The sequence below is a fragment of the Mytilus californianus genome, unplaced genomic scaffold (assembly GCF_021869535.1).
Source record: "Mytilus californianus isolate M0D057914Y unplaced genomic scaffold, xbMytCali1.0.p SCAF_25, whole genome shotgun sequence".
NCBI classification, from domain to species: domain Eukaryota; kingdom Metazoa; phylum Mollusca; class Bivalvia; order Mytilida; family Mytilidae; genus Mytilus; species Mytilus californianus.
Window position 1 is genome coordinate 2,127,112 of NW_026262674.1, and position 21,464 is coordinate 2,148,575.

The window sequence follows — 21,464 nt, forward strand, 5'->3', positions numbered from 1 at the left end:
GTGTCAGTTTTTTTTTTTATCTATCCCTCATCCCTAACAACAAAAAAGACACTTAGTTCAGATCTGAGAGTACTCGCAGTTGCTGACAGCTAGTTCAAAGCCAATAACAACTAATAAAAAAAATCATGTATCTAAGATTAAAATATCAATCAGTACAAATCCAACATCCAATGGATTTAGTGTAAAAACATCATTAACAGTCAGAAAAAAACAAGAACTTGTGCAATGACAAAATATAGGTATCAACAAAATCAATAAGCTTATTATGATGAACTTGTAGTGGTATTATTCAAAAGCGTGTAAAAAATATCATTGACAACAGCATGAACAATGGAATAGAGAATGAAGAAAATGAATTGTGAAAATGAAAAGAAAGATCTGCATAACAGTTACGCTGTTTTTTATTGCTTCTTTTTTAAGTTTCACCGCGGAAAAGATTTCACATACCTTTGCCTTTGCACGATGTACCACAGGAAGGATTGAAGCAACACATTTGACCTGAAAATATATCTTAAAAATTAAGGAAATTGAGAAACATAGTTGTATATTGTAAACGTGATGTTCTTGAATACACTGTGATTTTTGTGGATTTTTTCAAGTTCAACTGATTTTTAAAGAGTTAACTCCCATGTTCTGTACCCACTTAAAACGCCATCGTTTGTCATAGCGTGACACCAACAGGTGAAATATCAATAATTAGCATAGAAAGAGGAGCATGTCCGCTAGCTTAAAATTCAATATCATATCTTTAACATAATATTAAGCGATACAGTGTTTTTGGGGCTAACTTAAATGTTTAAGAACGTTTAAATGTAAGCTTGCTTGACAAATATTAATAATAAACAAAACGTTTAAGGTTGCAGTGGCACGGGTCACAGTAAATTATTCCAAAAACAGGCAATCAAAATATTATGAAAAAATGTTAGACGAAAATAACGTTCTTGTAGCCTTAGAGTTTCTTACCAAATAATATTCATTTTGCATGTCCAGGTAATTATAGAAGTACATATTATCATATATGCTTGTAATTAAAAGCAAACACTGTACTTCGTATATGAAAACCATCCTCTTAATCTTAAATTTGAACATTATGGAGAATAAAACTATTTAAAAAGGTTGGCTTATTATAAACTTGTTTTCTAAGAGGCTTTTAAAATGGTTTTATTGTTATCTGACATTAATGATTTTCCTGTTGAATATTTTCATTTTTAACGCTTTAGCCGTGACCTATCTATTCTACTGACATAACGAGTTCCGATGTGTTAGCCGGCATGACCTAAAACGACGAATCAAAGAATTCACCTTTATATATAACTGATTTAGAACAATGGTGTTGATTAAAAATTACACCATTCCAGGCCCATTTGTTTTCCATATAATAAATATTACCAATAATTAACAAGTTCTGGGTCGAATCCGATACCAATACCAATAGTAACTGTCACGTGTAGTTTCAGCTTGTAATAAGAAAACCAGGATGGGTTCAAACAGAAATGTTTTGAGAGCAGATGAAACTGTGCACCTTATAACCAGGATGACTTTATCAGATGACAATACGAATACTAACAATCCAGACTAAAAATAAGGCATAGGTTCTTTTATTCAGTCACGGTTGTCGCAGGTGTGTTTTAGTTCTATATACAACAATACACTGACCTGGTTTACATTCAGTATCTGCGTTACATAACTGCTGGTAACGAACACACACAGGACATTCTGTGCTACCTTGGTTATTGAGACAAACTGGACATCCAGGACGGTCACCCTATTTGGATATAAAAACAGATCAATTTATTATAGTAATCATTATGGTGTTTCTACTTCGTCATAGTCCCTACCTCTAGTTTATTGAATACATAAGTAAATGTAAAAACAAATAACAATGTCAATAATGTTCCTTTTTACCTGATAAATCATAATTTCTTCTTTGTTTTTAAGAGGGGGCAAGATATTTTCTGTTAAGGTAGTTGATGTGTCTCCCTTGGTTTAGTTTGTAACCCGGATTTGTTTTCTCTTAATCGATTTATGACTTTTGAACAGCAGTATACTACTTTATATCTATGGAAGAATTTAGTAAAGGTTTTAAGTAATTTGTGGTAACGAAATCCTTGACTTAATAATTTACCAGTTATTCATAGATTACGTTCATTAAAATTCAAAACGTCACAACAGACACGGGCATAGCGAACGAGTTGTGATATATAAACACCGTAAGATGGTGCCAAAGGAACATCACCATCCAAAAAAGGAAAAAAAACAATAGGGAACGAAAAATCGTCCCCTTTGTCGTAATCTTTAGTGTGAAGTTTCCCGTGTTAAAACTGAAATATCTAAATCTAGGAAAGGACAGTTATTATCGTTTACATTTGATTTATTTAAAGTAACTTCCTTTGGGTAAATTTCGGCAGTATGTTTAGAAAATTCTTGATTATGTAACACAACATTTCATCAAGATAACGGTAAGTTTTGTTGAATTTATCAATTAAATGCAATTGAGACGGGTCTTTACTGTTTTTGGTCATAAGCTGTGATTCATAACAGTACAAAAACAAATCTGCTATTATAGGGGCGCAATTAGTGGCCATAGGAATACCTACAGCCTGTCGATAAACTTTGTTGCCGAAACGTACATAAATATTATCAAGGAGAAAATTACCAGCTTCAATCATCTCATCACACCTCTAGTAAGTATATCTAGCATATTTACCTTTCTCGTTAGAGAAGAAGGCTTTAAATGAGTTGCATCAAATATATATGCATTCAGATTTACCAAACGACCATTTAATTGATTAGGAAAACTTTTGTTTGATAAGTTTGTTTGGAAGTGTAGTGTAAAGAGTTGAAAAGTCAAAACTGTAAACAGAATCAAAAGGACCATCAGAGGCACGTAACTTATCTAAAACACCCAAAGATTTTTTTACGCTTCAAAAATAGTTATTTCTACTATTTTCATATATTTTATTACAAAAGTTAATGATACGTTCTTTGATAGTAGTTAAGGAACTAGTTAAAAGCACTGAAAGATCAGTTGAAAAACACTTACTAGAGCATGTAGAGACCGAGATGAAACGATATTTTGCTGGTTTGTTGTGTAGTTTAGGTAACCAATACATAGTAGGGACCTTCAAATATTCAGAAGAGGCCTTAAGCTGTAATGTGGTTATGATATGTTTGTTTACTATATGACTCTCTGTGGAGCGTACGGACTTGAATGTAGATGAATTTAAAATTTCATTCTTAAGAACGTCCGTGTAGTATTTACGGCATACCACCACCACATTGTTGGCTGCTTTGTCGGCCGGTACAAACACAAACCGCTTTAAAAGTTCTTGAAGTTTATTTCTGATTCTAGAAATAGGCGTATTATGTACTCTTTTATTTATTTCTGATTTTTTTTCAAAATGTGATATTCGAATATCCCCAACATTCATGCACTTATTTAAATAAGAATCAAGAGATTTTTTTATCAGATTTTAGTATACATTATTGCTTAGGGAACAGTTAAAGACCGCCTCTTGGTGCGGGATTTTCTCGCTGCATTGAAGACCCATTGGTGGCCTTTAACTGTTTCCGGTCTTTGGTCGGGTTTATGTCTCTTTGACACATTCCCCGTTTCCATTCTCACTTCTAATGGTTTTATTCTTCTTATTTAATCACTTTTCTACAAACTGTCAGAAATATTTGGCTATTTTGTGGATGATACTAAGTACTTAGTCTACATTCAGTCAAGTATAAGAGATAGATAATTTACATTATCGATGGTTCATAAATTTTGTTATGTGTAAGGGTCATTTACGATACATTTACAAATTCGCTACTATGTGTAAAAAGTAAAATAACAAAAACACTGAACTACAAGGAAACTTCAAAACGGAAAGTCCCTAATCAAATGGCAAAATCAAACACTCAAACACATCAAACGTATGGAAAACATCTGTCATATTGTTTACTTGGTACAGATTTTTCCTTATTGAGAAAATGGTAGATTAAACCTGGTATTATAGCTAGCTAAACCTCTCACTTATATGACAGTCGCATATATTTCAAATATTGACAGCAATATGTGGAGCAAAACAAACAGACACATAAGGTAAAAATGTAAAAAATTTGGGTACAGCAGTCAACATTATATTACAATCTTAATCACTATAATAACAAACAATTATGTCACCTCTCTACCTGTTATGATTCTTTACCGCATTTAACAGAAACAGTTGGTGGGAAGAGATAGAGTAGACCCTTCCGGAACAAAGGAGTGCACTGATTTTAATCTTAAATGTCTGTGTAGAGCTTTACCAGCCGTTTTTACACTTCATTGTTTGTTTAAACAAATATAAACAAAAATACCGAACTGGAAGGTAAATTAAAAAATTGGAGATGTCCAATAAACCTGGCAAAATCAAACGCTCGACCATATCAATCAACGGAACGATTGGAAAATTTTGAAGTTTATTCTTGACTTAGTACGAACATTTTTATAAAAAAAGAAAAAAAAGAAAAAAAAAAAACCATAACCCGTGTTTGAACCTGGCTTTAAAGATAGCGAAACCTCCAACTTGTAAGACAGTTGTGTATAGTGTCATTATATTGACAACAAAAATTATGTAATTATTATAACATTAACCTATGACATTTAACTTTCCCTTTTTATTCTTCTACAGACTCTTTGAATATAAGAAGTTACATACTTTTAAAGGATCAGTGCAAGCAAAATTTCCACATGGTTTTCTACAACATTTTTGATTTCCTAAAATGTAAAATGTTTAAACATTAGCAAAGCACCGGGTAGATGAAAGGCAAACAAATTAATGAAATATAATTACAGATAATATCATCGAAAATGCTAGGTAGCTTTTCAAATCGTACTACGTTCTCAGTAAATATCAGTCCTTGGAAAAGTAAAATCAATACGGATAAGAATCTTAGATAAAGCAGTACTTTTTACATACAGTTATTCAATACAAGTGGCACATTAGTTTCAAGGATATGTTAGAAGACGTTTGCTCAATCAAACGGGGGCGGAAAAAAAATAATAAAAATACATCAAACAGTTCACAAAACAGAGAAAAGTCAGACTTTACAGAGAAAACGTTAGACTTTATAAAAAAATGAAAACATTAACCGTAGAAGGGAGGTCCTCAAAAACATAGAATAACCGTTTGTTGATAAATTGAATAGAAGCCTAGCACTTGTAGAAGTATATGTTGATGGCATTCCAGTTAAATTGCTAACTGATGTGATTGATCTTTTTCCAATGCCAACATGTTTTCAAACTAGACAATCATTTTGATCGAAAATGTTTTAAATCGAAACAATATACACCAGACCTGTAGTTTATCAGTGATCACAGAGCTTTCGGAGGTGTTGTACACTTTTTGCTTATACTTTGCTTATAGTATGTTACACCTATATTAACCATAATAAATTAATAATAATACGTGATGAAAATTTCTTATTGTCCAGACTTTGAAAGTCATTTGAACAGATTTTCTGGTTATTATAATATTAAGAAAAAATTAAATCAATGTATGAATATGTACTATACTTAGGCCGTGCTCACATTGATCTCAACTCGGTGTGGTGTAAATGTACTCAACACTTAAACTAAACTCTATTACGTCCCCATTGATAAAAATCAATGTATATATATAGTTTAAATCCGGTTTTGAACACATGCAGTCGATAGTAAATGTAGAACTTGTGTTGGTTAAGTGTACATAAAACTGGATATTAAGAACGTGGATTTTATTATGAATATTAAAAAAGTTACATATATTGAATAAAAGTGATTATAATAATATTATGAATGAAGTTATTTACCTATTTATATGACAAAAACTTAAAAAATTGCTCATCCAAAAACATGATTAAACTTGATAGCCTTCGTGGAGGATTGGATTTTCAGTGGGAGGGGGGATTATTATCTGATAGAATATTCATTTTACACCGATTGATAGAACGGCTAATTTATTTAGTGCGAAAATTATTTTCATTCTTTGTACACAACTATTTCGTTTAGAGTTCTGCATTTTGTAGGTGAAAATATTTATTTTCATCATGTCTTGCACAAGATTATTTTTTACAGTTAGTTCCAGTCCAGACTATTCATTTCCAAAATTAACCCGTGGGTGTCTGGGGGAATAGAAATATGGTCACTTAGGTCTTCTTCCGATCGGCCGTAAAACCCTTCCCTAAGTGGGGCGTCCGTTTGGCTGTGCGAGATGTACAAGTACTCAGCCACGTCTGGTCAGAGTGGAAACATGAAATCCGATGTCTCGTTTCGAGAGAATGGCCTGTTGCAATGCAAAATTTCTGTCCCACTTCAATATACTGTCATTTTCAAATGGCAGTCAAAATTGCCCGATTTTCATCTCGGATGGTCTCTATTACATGACCAACCTATTGTGTTTATTGTCAATTTGTTCTAGTCTTGAATATGCACGAAATACTTGCCATTGATTGTTAAGCTACAGACAATCAATCAAATAACCATTCTCAAAATCCTTTTATGCCTATTGTTACACTGTTTTAGCTTGTTTTAATCCATAGAACGAGACTCTTAAGGTACCGACCATTCATCCTCGTGGGAAAAACCATTATTATTCTTACATTAATAAAACAAAAAATAAAAAATCAATCACATATTGGAACATTTTCTAAACTCTATGTTTAAAACCCTAGCCTTTCATTTACAATGGAATTAAACGATTTTTATCATTTCCCTCTCTCTCTGAAAACCAATACATTATTTACCCCACTCCCTCCTCAAAAACAAATATAACTGAAAAATAAAAAAAAAGATATGAATCGGTATGCTCATAAAAAAAGTTTAAAGAAAACATTCATTCAATTATATGTCATGTACATGTAAATTACGTGCACATGTTGTTTACTGGTGTGAACAATTTTCATGTACAGGTAATTAAAACCAATGTACAGGTAATTAAAACCAATGTACAGGTGAGAACAAATTTAATGTGAAACCAGTGTGCATTACATGAAACTAATTGTAAACAGGTTTACAGTCAACGATGTTCGGTGTGAAAACGGCCTTAGTCCCATGTGCATGTTTTAATGTTTATACCTAATCTATAACGTATAATCGACAAAGAATACTTAATTTAAGGATTGTTGATCAGAAACTTTGGATTCTTATTAATTGTCGGGTTATGTTGGCGAAGTTTACAGACCTTGATAAAAAAATCAACACAAAAAGCATGGAGCAAGAGAAAAATAAGTGAAATGATAAAGCAATGTTAAATTGTTTTTTGTGTATTTTCAATTCTATCCAATTTTTTTTATTTTCTAATCTTTGTTTTAACTGTTGTAAAATGATGAATTGTAAAGATTTTTCTGAATCGGTTGATACTATTTTCCGTCCAAATATGTTTTCTTTTCTTTCATCACGTTTTTTCAGCTATGCGATTGCCGCATTTCAAACGAAAGGTCATTGCATAAAGGAAAAGCAGACGACGGTTTAGGCTGGTCCTCTCCCTTGCAACATATACCTTATATCTGTCAGAGCCAAACAGATAAAGGACAGGGAACCAGTCTAACGACGGTTTTTATAAAATGAAGGATTTCCCTTTAAACAAAAGACCTTATACACGTGTTTTGTAGTAAAATGTAGCCATTCAAATATATAAACATATTCATCTTGTCGTTAAATATTTAGAGACTTTAAGATCTGATCTGATAATATGACTTTTCAGGTAATCATTTTAATAAAATAGTTGATAACAGATGTTCAATCATTAAGATGTCATTATTTATTTTTGTAGTTACATGAAAAATTACTGGCAATCTGATTAATGTTCTGATAATTTTTACATCAGCCAATGAAATTTCAGCCTTCAAATTTTTGAATGTGTGTATTACCCCGACAAAACCAGAGGATCCCGAAAGGTCTTTAAAACAGAAAGTAGAACGGAGCGTTTTCAGATCCTTGTATGCCAAGCTTAAACACAGGAACTGTATTTTAATCAGATTGAATTACTTGTAAAATGAACTTACTACTTTTACAGTCTGCGTCAACATGACAGTTAGAAATCACACGAATACGTTTACAAATTTCTGGTACCTCCTTCGGAAATGACGGACAAACTCCATGTCTAGGTTTTGGGGGCTACAATAAAAAAAAATCAAATAAAAGTACACGCTTGGGAACATTGACGAAAATAAGAAGTAGTATATCGAATACAATAAAATATCGTTTGCCTTCAAATAATACGAATACACTAAAACGGAGCTCTTTTATATTTAAAGATTAACATTTGTATTCTTGGAATGAGTAATATAGACACTTAATGTTCATCAAAAAGGTGGTCATTTTAATGGACAAGCGACAATAGCCTTTTTATCTAATATTTATTTATTTTTGTATCTAGAGATTATATCAAAATAAGTATACGTTTTCATTTTGATAAAAATAAATAGGATTCGTGAATGCGTTACATTTGGAAAATATTTACTCACATTTGGTTTTACAGGATATACACATCCTGTTCCACAAATAACCCCGCAACATATTTTACCTGTAACGTGAACATAAAGTATATATTTTCGGCAAGTTATAAACTTATAGAAATGTAAATCCGTAATTTATCACAAGAAGGAGTTTAACTGTATTCAATAAATCGGTTGTTTTCTTTTCGCATCGCGGTATTTCTGTGAACGATGATAACCATGAGTTATGTGTCAGGTTCAAGAATAATGTTTATATTAAAATGCATATGTTGACATCAAAATTTTCATTACAAATGTATCCATGTATTACAAAAAAAAAAAGACTAGTTGACTCGTATGTCTAAAATTGACAAGTTAAACGGCTTTAAAAAATAAGTTGTCGATAAGAAATGTTTTATCTAATATTTTATAATTTACGTAAAATTATGTCATAGTACTAGAATGAGCAGTACTCAATATATACAGATAATTGTATTAATCCACAGATACGATTTCCATTGACCATTGGAATCAGTGGTAGGATATCAACTCACAGGTAAAGCTACTCACTAAACGAACACTTTTTACGGCAAGTGACCCCACGATTTCAGAATGGTGTTCTGTGTTTGAATGTCTCGCTTTCATTTGAGATGGAAAACAGCCACCAAATCGATCGCTTGTTTATACATCATACAGCACATTCGTTTTAGGAGCTTAAAAAAAACCTTACACGTCAAAGATACAATTGTTTAATACCAAACAGTAACTTTATTACCTAACTTACCACGACAAGAAGATAAAACTTATGAAGCGGAATGAAATCCTTAGTAACTTTTTTGAAAGATGAAAAGAATCTATATCAGAAACAGAGGATTACTAAGAAATTAAAATAACACTTTTACATGAAGCAAAAACATAATGAAAGCTTGAAATCAATGCAACGACAGTTTTGAAAATTTAAATCGAGGATTGCTTAAAATAGGAAAATAACAGCTTTGTCTGAACCAAAAATATAATGAAAGCTAAGGATGTAAAGGCTGTACTGTAATCCATGCAACACAAATTTTCACAATTTAATTCGAATCTTCAAAGTTAATCCAGCAATGAATGTTATTAATTATAAATTAACCTTTTTGACATTCTTTATCATGACTACATGCCTGGCTGAATAACAAACATTGTGGTTCGGGTTTTCGCACAGCCGGACAGCCTGGTCGAGGACCCTGCAATATTGATTGTCATAAAGTTCATAAATTACATTGACAAATTTCATTTTTAGAAACTAAACGTACAATTCTGTTATAATGACAACTGCTGCATCGTATTGTTTTGTTCTTGCTTTAAAAAAAAATCAGAACATCTGCAAAATCATTTACCTGCAGAGTTTTGTTTTACTACATTAAGCCTTAATTTATGGGAACTTCTTTACACAGAGAAATATTTAGTTGCAAAACATTAAACGTAATGCAGTGGTCGAAGATATCAAACAAATCCAATAAATTTCATCACCTCAAACAGTACGAATAAACAATTTCTGGACAAAGTTGACCTATGACTACTTGTTAAAAAAAATTAGCTACACGATGTTTTTTCAAAGAATGGTGGAGAAAAACAAATATTTTTATAAGGGAAGGATGATTTTTAACATTTTATTTCAATAAATAAAAGAGTCAAATGTATTTTATTATAGAAAAACAAAGGATATGACACAAAATCAGTACATGCACATCAATAAAAAAAACACACAGAAAAAGCAAAGGATCAGCGCTTTTATTACCTCAAAGTCACAGTGAGACCTTCAAATCGGAGCAGAAAAAAAACCCCACCTCACGTTCAAGTTTAAGACGCCCCCTAGAACCGGTTTGATTATACGCGTATAAGTAATAGCTACTTACCGATATCGGTTCTTTACAGTTCTGAGATCCACAGATATCTGGGCAGCATTTCTTACTACCTGGAAAAGGGGAATAACAAGTGTACTTAGAATAAACTCAATTGGCGTTTTCAGTGTCAACTTCCGAAGCAAGGTTATCGGCTCCTCAAATTTTCCCGAAATCCTGCTTTTAATACGGTGATTGTTTGTCGAGTTTATGAGCTTCGGTACTTGCTTGGAAGTTGGTACAGTGTGCTACTATTTAGAACATCTCTTGCAATGATGTCATTGGTAGACACATGCCGACCAATTAATTGTTAGATATTTTATTTGCACTTCAGGATGTTCGCTACTCTTCTTTTTGACTTTTTGTCAGATATTCCTATTCCTCTAGTATTATCCATGTAGTGCCGATGAAAAAAAATTTGCCCGCTAACCAATATTTTATTTTCATTATTTTATTATATATAATTAAAAAGACATTTTTCAAAATCTCATACAATCCTTGTTATTTATTCAGAGTTTTTGAAAGAAAAATGGAGCCAATTTAAAATGTAATACAAGTCTACAGAGAATCATTTCCCGCCAATTTTTGTAATGGCTTATATCTCGAAAACAAGGAAACGGACCCTACATTTTTTTCGGCTCTTTTAGTTCCGTTACTTTAATACTATTATGTTTAACAGTCTTTTTAAAAGCTTGTTATTTTGCAAAAGAGTAGCGAACATCCTCTAGCAAACAGAAGTGGTGTGTTGTTTTACTGTTGCTGTTATCTCAATCTGATTAAAATACAGATCCTGTGTCCAAGCTTGGCTTAAAAGGATCTGAAAACGCTCCGTTCTACTTTCTGTTTTAAAGACCTTTCGAAATCCTCTGGTTTTGTCGGAGTAATACACACCTTTAAAAATTTGAAGGCTATAATTTAATTGGCTGATGTTATAATTACCAGAACAGAAATAAAACTGAGAGTTGTCAGATCCTTGTACGCTAAGCTTGGACACAGGATATGTATTTTAATCAGATTGCTGTTATCTTGAATTAATATACTAGTACTTTAATGCTGAGATAACATCTATACTTGTTCCGAAAATAATCAAACAAGAACAAGTCGGACGATTCCATGGGAAACTAAACCATAAGTCCATTACAGATAACAGTCAACATTACAGATAACAGCCAACAAAATACTTCGCAGACAAATTGCTGAGCCACACGATCTCAACTAATTGCCGGCAGTGAACCCAATAATTTAGTAACGATACGCACTTTTCGTTCGCCTAGTATCTCTCCAAAAGGTTAAAAAATCACATGAAATGCTGATATATATTATCGAGACCTTGCATTGTTTATTGTTTATTTTAGACTTTTGGAATTTGGATATACGTTTTAATATGTTATACATAAAAAATGAGATGTGAGTCATATCGGTGAACATGAATTTGACATTTAATGTCCCTTTACATGTATAAAATTTAAAGAGGGAATCATTTCCCGCCAATTTTTAATGGGTTATATCTTCAAATAAGGACACTTTTTTTACTTTTTGAGTTCCGTTATTTATATGCTTTCAATTTATAACAGTCTTTTAAAAAGTTTGTTATTTTGAAACGGTGGAGCAAACATCCTTTAACAAACAGAAATGATGTGATAATATTTCTATTGCTGTTGTCTAGAATTTATATACTAGTGTTTTAATGCTTATATAACATCTATACTTGTCTCAAAATAATCAAACAAGAACAAGTCGGACGAGTCCATTGGAAACCAAATCATAAGTCCATTATAGTTGACTGTCAACCAAACACATCGACGAAAAGTGGCTTAGCAACACGATCTCAACTAATTACCACAAGACGGGTGCCACATGTGGAGCAGGATCTGCTTACCCTTCCGGAGCACCTAAGATCAGCTCAGTCTTTTGTTTTCTATGTTGTGTTTTGTGTAATGTTGTTAGTCGTGTTTGTCTGTTGTTCTTTTCCTTTTTAGCCATGGGTTTGTTTTCGACTTATGAGTTTGAATGTCCTTTTTGTATCTTTCGCCTTTCTTTTAATTACCAGCAGTGACCCTAAGAATTTTGTAACGACTTGACTCTCCCCAAAATGTTCATTATCACTTCTTGGTAATAGTTTCCTAGGTCTATACATCAATTATCAATAAATCATTATGTACCTTTACAATCGGCGTCATTTCCATAGCAATTAGAACCGACTCTGGCTCTCTTGCAGAACTCAAGAGGTTTTTCGTTTACAGCGGGACATATACCAGGTTTTTGCTTTTGTTTCTGAAATTGTAATTTATCACAATAATGTTATACCGACCGAGTTACAGTTTTATTACCCATCAAATGTTGAGATATAGCAGGTTACCCTAAGGAGTAAGCATTTAAGTCAACAGCTAGACATGAATGTATTTTGTTCTTAATAGTGTCTGGCTAATGTCACTCTTACGGCTTATAAGATTTATTGAACAAAATAAGAATCATAAGAAACTATAATTTATGGTATGAAACAGTTCTAGAATTCATCAAATTGAATGAGATAAATATTTTGCGATAAATGTACGAGCATTGTGTCGTCTTTATATGGTAGAGGGTAGATTTATAAAAAAAAAGTATCACAATGCTTTAAATATGTTGATATTGAACAGAGAGTGTTTAAATGTATTTGACGCTGGACGTTTTTTTTTTATTAATGCTGTCTAAATCTTTGACTGAAGAAATTTTGATAAATCACATATTAGAGTTCACATCGTCTATGTCATTTCATTTCTGTAATGAAGATGTTTATGAATTCCGTCCTTATTGGCAATTATACCTGATTTATTTCTCATTACTTCAAACAAACATTACTCACGATTGGGGTGACGCATTCTTTTCCACATTTTTGTGGGCAACATACTTTGCCTAGAAAATAACAATAACAATTTATTCAACTATTGTGTGTCTGCACAATTTATCATTCATACAATTCAGAAAAATTTGTGACGCATTCATATTATCATAAAAGACATTATTGCAAGTGATGACATTTATTTGGTAGAATTTCTCTTATTCTTTAAGTCGGTTACACTGTATCCAGGTGAAAGAACCTATAACGGTAATTAAAACCAGAAAGGATTGTGACCAAAAGGGGATGTGGTTACATGTAACCGATCGGAATTCAAATAAGCTTTGAAAGTTAAATTTAATAATTTGTCACCATGATTTCTACTTCGTTTAGATCGGTCTGAGTAGTCGAACAACTGTTTAATTGGCCTATCAAGACTGATGTTGTGAGTTTGAATCCACTTGTGGCAGGTTCATTCGACTCCAATTTTAATTGACAAGGATTGTCAGTTTTCCTACCGAAAGTCTGTTGTTCTCTCAAGGAGTTCCGGCTTTCTTCACTAATAAAAACATTTGTGATAAAAGTGGTGTTAAACACCAACCAATCAATCAATTAAACACCAATCAATCAATCAATCAATCAATCAATCGTTTAGATCTGTAAAATACTGAAAGGTAACTTATCAAAAATCAAAACACAAAAGAATTCGTTTAATATAATTATTGTACTTCAATTGTTTACATATATTTGAAGCTTGAAGCGTATTTTGGTAATATGAATTTTAAACGTTTATCTTATCTTTAGAATGAATATCGTGTAAATTAGGGGAAATTTCTTATGGACAATATTTTTAGTGTTGTTATTTTATGAGCATTGTTTAGTTGTAATTTTTGTTTTTAATTTTTGGAGTACTTTTAAGTTAAGAAAATGCATTAAACAGATTATAGTTGTTAACAGTTATACATAGATAACATTGCCGACAAAATAGCTAAATATTTCAAGATATATTTCTAACCCCCATGACAGTTCGTATCTATATAAGATATGCGAATTAATAACCACTAAGACATAAATACTAACCATCAAGACAGTTTGTATCTGTGTAAGATATGTTAATTACTAACCACTAAATTAGTTTGTATCTGTGTGAGATATGTTAATTACTACTCACTTACCAAGACATAAATACTAATCACCATGACAGTTTGTATCTGTGAAATATGTTAATTTCTAACCACATAGACATAAATACTAACCACCAACACAGTTGGTATCTCTGTGAGATATGTTAGTTACTAACCACCAAGACATAAATACTAGCCACCAAGACAGTTGGTATCTGTGTGAAATATGTTAATTACTAACCACCAAAACATTAATACTAACCACCAAGACAGTTGGTATCTCTGTGAGATATGTTAGTTACTAACCACCAAGACATAAATACTAGCCACCAAGACAGTTGGTATCTGTGTGAAATATGTTAATTACTAATCACCAAAACATTAATACTAACCACCAAGACAGTTGGTATCTCTGTGAGATATGTTAGTTACTAACCACCAAGACATAAATACTAGCTACCAAGACAGTTGGTATCTGTGTGAAATATGTTAATTACTAACCACCAAAACATGAATACTAACCACCAAGACAGTTGATATCTGTGTGAAATATGTTAATTACTAACAACCAAGACATAAATACTAACCATTAAGACAGTTGGTATCTCTGTGAGAGCTGTTAATTACTCACCACCAAGACATAAATACTAACCACCAAGACAGTTGGTATCTGCGTAAGATATGTTAGTTACTAACCACCAAGACAGTTGGTATCTCTGTGAGATATGTTGTTAGACATAAATACTAACCACTAAGACAGTTGGTACCTGTGTAAGATATGTTAGTTACTAACCACCAAGACAGTTGGTATCTCTGTGAAGTATGTTAATTTCTAACCACCAAGACATAAATGCTAACCACCAAGACAGTTGGTATCTGCGTAAGATATGTTAGTTACTAACCACCAAGACAGTTGGTATCTCTGTGAAATATGTTAATTTCTAACCACCAAGACATAAATACTAACCACCAAGACAGTTGGTAGCTCTGTGAGATATGTTGATTACTAACAACCAAGACATCAATACCAACCACTAAGACAGTTGGTATCTACGTAAGATATGTTAATTACTAACCACCAAGACATAAATACTAAACACCAAGACAGTTGGTATCTGTGTAAGATATGTTAATTACCAACCAACGAGACGGTTGGAATCTGTATAAGATATGTTAATTGCTAACCAACAGGGCAGTTGGTATCTGTGTAATATATGTTTATTACTAACCACGATGACAGTCGGTATCTGTTTGACATTGATCAACTTTTAGGTAACTGTTACATCTCACACTTCGGTTCAATACTGGACAACGTGGATTTGCTGACTGTGGTTAAAAAAAATAGATAGTATTTTTATTTATATTAAAAATGCTAATATATATGAATACAACAGTTTAATAGTAATTAAATATTACACCCAATAGAAATAGATCCCCAAGTATATTATATTATGTGTGATTAAAGAAAAATATATCTCTAGGTACGAACTTACACAAACTTTTTAATTGTTGTAGGATACGAACAGTGTACTTATTTATCGTTCTTTGTTTCATCATTAATGCCTATACGAGCAAGTTTACGAAAGTACTACTTCTTATTAATTCTCTATTACATATGAATAAGTTTCTTTTTGGCTTATTACATTATAAATTATCAAGTTATGATTCTTAAATTATACACAATTATGTAGCGTCAGTTTTGATCTATTTTTCAAAATTTACATCACAATTCAGCACAGATGACTTTGGCTGAAACCTATGATCCATAGAATTGGCACCCTTTTGTAACAGAACACATTGGATTGTAAGTTTCAGCAAATGTTTTTTTTTTTGACTGACTTTGGTGTCTATACTGTACTCTTATGAAGACAACTGGTTCACTTAGCATTTAGGGGTTTTAATATATATACAGATTAAAATACCAATTTGAGAATATGGCCCTTTTGCATATTTAATTATTTTCATTTACATTCAAGGCCACATTTTTGCAAAAGTGAACTTGGTCTTTAAGTCCATGATGCAATCGATGTTTTATTGTTATAATGTTTAACTGGATTATTTCTGATAAGTTTTTAAATGATTTTAAATGGATGACGGTCAATATGATTTGACTACAAGTAGTAAGACGGAAATCCTTAGACAGGGAAATAAAGGGGATGGGAACAACAAGTAGTAAGACGGCAAGCCTTAGACAGGGAAACAAGGGGGATGGGAACAACAAGTAGTAAGACAGAGGGCCTTAGACAGGGAAATAACGGGACTGGGAACAACAAGTAGTACGACAGAAAGCTTTAGACAGGGAAAGAAGGGGACTGGGAACAACAAGAGTAAGACAGAAAGCCTTAGACAGGGCAAGGAGGGGCTGGGAACAACAAGTGGTAAGACGGAAAGTCTTAGACAGGGAAAGAAGGGGACTGGGAACAACAAGTAGTAAGACAGAAAGCCTTAGACAGGGAAAGAAGGGTACTGTGAACAACAAGTAGTAAGACAGAAAGCCTTAGACAGGGAACAATAGGTTGGAAACAAAAAGTAATAAGACGGACAATCTTAGATAGGGAAAGAAGGGGGCTGTGAACAACAAGTAGTAAGACAAAAAGCCTTAGACAGGTTACGAAGGGGCTGGAAAAAAAAGTAGCAAGAAGGAAAATCTCAGATAGGTAAAGAAGGGGCTGGGAACAACAAGTAGTAAGACGGAAAACATCAGAGAGGAAAAGAAGGGGACTGGGAACAACAAGTAGTAAGACAGAAAGCCTTAGAATGGGAAAAAAGGGGGCTGGGAACGAGAAGTAGTAAGACGGAAAGCCTTATAAAGGGAAACAAGGGGCTTGGATCAACAAGTAGTAAGACAGAAAGCCTAAGACAGGGAAAGGAGGGGCTGGGAACAACAAGTTGTTAAGCGGAAAGCCTTAGACAGGGAAACAAGGGGACTGGGAACAACAAGTAGTAAGACAGAAAGCCTTAGACAAGGAAAGAAGGAGACTGGGAACAACAAGTAGTAAGACAGAAAGCCTTAGACACGGAAAGGAGGGGACTGGGAACAACAAGTAGTAAGACAGAAAGCCTAAGACAGGGAACGGGGGGGGGGGCTGGGAACAACAAGTGGTAAAGCGGAAAGCCTTAGACAGGGAAACAAGGGGACTGGGAACAACAAGTAGTAGGACAGAAAGCCTTAGACAAGGAAAGAAGGGGACTGGGAACAACAAGTAGTAAGACAGAAAGCCTTAGACACGGAAAGGAGGGGACTGGGAACAACAAGTAGTAGGACGGAAAGCCTTAGACAGGGTAAGGAGGGGACTGGGAACAACAAGTAGTAAGACAGAAAGCCTTAGACAGGGAAAGGAGGGGCTGGGAACAACAAGTAGTAAGACAGAAAGCTTTAGACAGGGAAAGGAGGGGCTGGGAACAACAAGTAGTCAGACAGAAAGCCTTAGACAGGGAAAGGTCGGGCTGGGAACAACAAGTGGTAAGGCGGAAAGCCTTAGACAAGGAAACAAGGGGACTGGGAACAACAAGTAGTAAGACAGAAAGCCTTAGACAAGGAAAGAAGGGGTCTGGGAACAACAAGTAGTAAGACAGAAAGCCTCAGACAGGGAAAGAAGAGGACTGGGAACAACAAGTAGTAAGACAGAAAGCCTTAGACAAGTAAAGAAGGGGACCGGAAAAAACAAGTAGTAAGACAGAAAGCTTTAGACAGGGAAAGAATGGGACTGGTAAAAAAGAAGTAGTAAGACAGAAAGCCTTAGACAGGGAAAGAAGGGGACTGTGAACAAACAGTAGTAAGACAGAAAGCCTTAGACAGGGAAAGGAGGGGTTGGGAATAACAAGTAGTAAGACAGAAAGCCTTAGACAGGGAAAGGAGGGGCTTGGAACAACAAGTAGTAAGACAGAAAGCCTTAGACAGGGAGAAAAGGGGACTGGGAACAACAAGTAGTAAGAGGGAAAGCCTCACACAGGTAAAGAAGGGGCTGGGAACAAAAAGTAGTAAGACGAAAAATATTAGATAGGGAAAAAAGGGGCTGAATACAACAAGAGGTCAGACGGCAAGCCTTAGACAGGGAAAGAAGGGGGATTGGAACAACAAGTAGAAGACAGAAAGCCGTAGACAGGAAGAGAAGGGGACTTGGAACAACAATTAGTTAGAGCGAAAGCCTCACACAGGTAAAGAAGGGGCTGGGAACAAAAAGTAGTAAGACAAAAAATATTAGATAGGGAAAAAAAGGGGGCTGAATACAACAAGTGCTAAGACGGCAATCCTTAGACAGGGAAAGAAGGGGGATGGGAACAACAAGTAGTAAGACAGAAAGCCTTTCGCAGGGAGAGAAAGGGACTGGGAACAACAAGTAGTAAGAGGGAAAGCCTCACACAGGTAAAGAAGGGACTGGGAACAAAAAGTAGTAAGACGAAAAATATTAGATAGGGAAAGAAGGGGGCTGTGAACAAAAAAAAGTAAGACGGAAAGCTTCTGACAGGGAAAGAAGGGGGGATAAGAACAACAAGTAGTAAGACAAAAAGCCTAAGACAGGTTAAGAAGGGGCTGGAAAAAAAGTAGCAGGAAGGAAAATCTCAAATAGGTAAAGACGGGGCTGGGAACAACAAGTAGTAAGACGGAAAGCATCAGAGAAGGAAAGAAGGGGACTGGGAACAACAAGTAGTAAGACAGAAAGCTTAAGACAGGGAAAAAGTGGACTTGGAACAACAAGTAGTAAGACAGAAAGCCTTAGACAGGGAAAAAAGGGGGCTGGGAACAAGAAGTAGTAAGACGGAAAGCCTTATACAGGGAAACAAGGGGCTTGGAACAACAAGTAGTAAGACAGAAAGCCTTAGACAGGGAAAGGAGGGGATTAGAACAACAAGTAGTAAGACAGAAAGCCTTAGAGAGGGAAAGGAGGGGCTGGGAACAACAAGTGGTAAGGCGGAAATCCTTAGACAGGGAAACAAGGGGACTGGGAACAACAAGTAGTAAGACAGAAAGCCTTAGACAAGGAAAGAAGGTGACTGGGAACAACAAGTAGTAAGACAGAAAGCATCAGACAGGGAAAAAAGGGAACTGGGAACAAGAAGTAGTAAGACAGAAAGCCTTAGACAGGGAAAGGAGGGGCTTGGAACAACAAGTAGTAAGACAGAAAGCCTTAGACACGGAAAGGAGAGGACTGGGAACATTAAGTAGTAAGACGGAAAGCCTTAGACAGGGAAAGGAGGGGACTGGGAACAAGAAGTAGTAAGACAAAAAGCCTTAGACAGGGAAAGGAAGGGACTGGGAAGAACAAGTAGTAAGACAGAAAGCCTTAGACAGGGAAAGGAGGGGCTGGGAACAACAAGTGGTAAGGCGGAAAGCCTTAGACAGGGAAACAAGGGGACTGGGAACAACAAGAAGTAAGACAGAAAGCCTAAGACAAGAAAAGAAGGGGACTGGGAACAACAAGTAGTAAGACAGAAAGTTTCAGACAGGGAAAGGAGGGGACTGAGAACAGGAAGCAGTAAGACAGAAAGCCTTAGACAAGGAAAGAAGGGGAATGGGAACAACAAGTAGTAAGATAGAAAGCGAAAGCTTTAGACAGGGAAAGAAGGGGACTGGTAACAAGAAGTAGTAAGATAGAAAGCCTTAGACAGGGAAAGAAGGGGACTGTGAACAACAAGTAGTAAGACAGAAATCCTTAGACAGGGAAAGGAGGGGCTGGGAACAACAAGTAGTAAGACAGAAAGCCTTAGACAGGGAGAGAAGGGGACTGGAAACAACAGTTAGTAAGAGGGAAAGCCTCACACAGGTAAAGAAGGGGCTGGGAACAAAAAGTAGTAAGACGAAAAATATTAGATAGGGAAAAAAGGGGGCTGAATACAGCAAGCCTTAGACAGGGAAAGAAGGGGGATGGGAACAACAAGTAGTAAGACAGAAAGCATTAGACAAGGAGAGAAGGGGACTTGGAACAACAAGTAGTAAGAGGGAAAGCCTCACACAGGTAAAGAAGGGGCTGGGAACAAAAAGTAGTAAGACGAAAAATAATAGATAGGGAAAAAAGGGGGCTGAATACAACAAGTGGTAAGACGGCAAGCCTTAGACAGGGAAAAAAGGGGGCTGGGAACAAGAAGTAGTAAGACAGAAAGCCTTATACAGGAAAACAAGGGGTTTGGAACAACAAGTAGTAAGACAGAAAGCCTTAGACAGGGAAAGGAGGGGCTGAGAACAACAAGTAGTAAGACAGAAAGCCTTATACAGGGAAACAAGGGGACTGGGAACAGCAAGTAGTAAGACAGAAAGCCTTAGATAGGGAAAGGAGGGGCTGGGAACAACAAGTGGTAAGGCGGAAAGCCTTAGACAGGGAAACAAGGGGACTGGGAACAACAAGTAGTAAGACAGAAAGCCTCAGGCAGGGAAAAAAGGGAACTGGGAACAAAAAGTAGTAAGGCAGAAAGCCTTAGACAGGGAAAGGTGGGGCTGGGAACAACAAGTAGTTAGACAGAAAGCCTTAGACACGGAAAGGAGGGGACTGGGAACAACAAGTAGTAATACGGAAAGCCTTAGACAGGGAAAGGAGGGGACTGGGAACAACAAGTGGTAAGGCGGAAAGCCTTAGACAGGGAAACAAGGGGACTGGGAACAACAAGAAGTAAGACAGAAAGCCTCAGACAAGGAAAGAAGAGGGCTGGGAACAACAAGTAGTAAGACAGAAAGCCTCAGACAGGGAAAGAAGGAGACTGAGAACAAGAAGTAGTAAGACAGAAAGCCTTAGACAAGGAAAGAAGGGGACTGGGAACAACAAGTAGTAAGACAGAAAGCCTCAGACAGGGAAAGAAGGGGACTGGGAACAAGAAGTAGTAAGACAGAAAGCCTTAGACAAGGAAAGAAGGGGACTGGGAAAAACAAGTAGTAAGACAGAAAGCTTTTAGACAGGGAAAGAAGGGGACTGGTAACAAAAAGAAGTAAGACAGAAAGCCTTAGACAGGGAAAGAAGGGGAATGTGAACAACAAGTAGTAAGACAGAAAGCCTTAGAAAGGGAAAGAAGGGGTTGGGAACAACAAGTAGTAAGACAGAAAGCCTTAGACAGGGAAAGGAGGGGCTGGGAACAACAAGTAGTAAGACAGAAAGCCTGAGACAGGGAGAAAAAGGGACTGGGAACAACAAGTAGTAAGAGGGAAAGCCTCACACAGGTAAAGAAGGGGCTGGGAACAAAAAGTAGTAAGACGAAAAATTTAGATAG

The 21,464-nt window shown here is 35.2% G+C and overlaps 2 protein-coding genes across 2 annotated transcripts in view; both read right to left on the reverse strand.

Moving 5' to 3' along the window:
- Nucleotides 1-21,464, reverse strand: part of LOC127732525 (cysteine-rich motor neuron 1 protein-like) — a 319,989-nt gene that overhangs the window by 178,772 nt on the left and 119,753 nt on the right. The window lies entirely within an intron of this gene.
- The window catches only part of LOC127732526 (uncharacterized protein ZC84.1-like), a 108,659-nt gene that overhangs the window by 17,839 nt on the left and 69,356 nt on the right, over nt 1-21,464 (reverse strand). The window contains exons 5-7 of the mRNA XM_052241554.1: nt 4,689-4,747; nt 1,657-1,765; nt 448-498 (exon numbers count right to left, since the gene is read on the reverse strand). Coding sequence (XP_052097514.1) covers nt 448-498; nt 1,657-1,765; nt 4,689-4,747 — 219 coding nt within the window. The remainder of the gene's footprint in view (nt 1-447; nt 499-1,656; nt 1,766-4,688; nt 4,748-21,464) is intronic.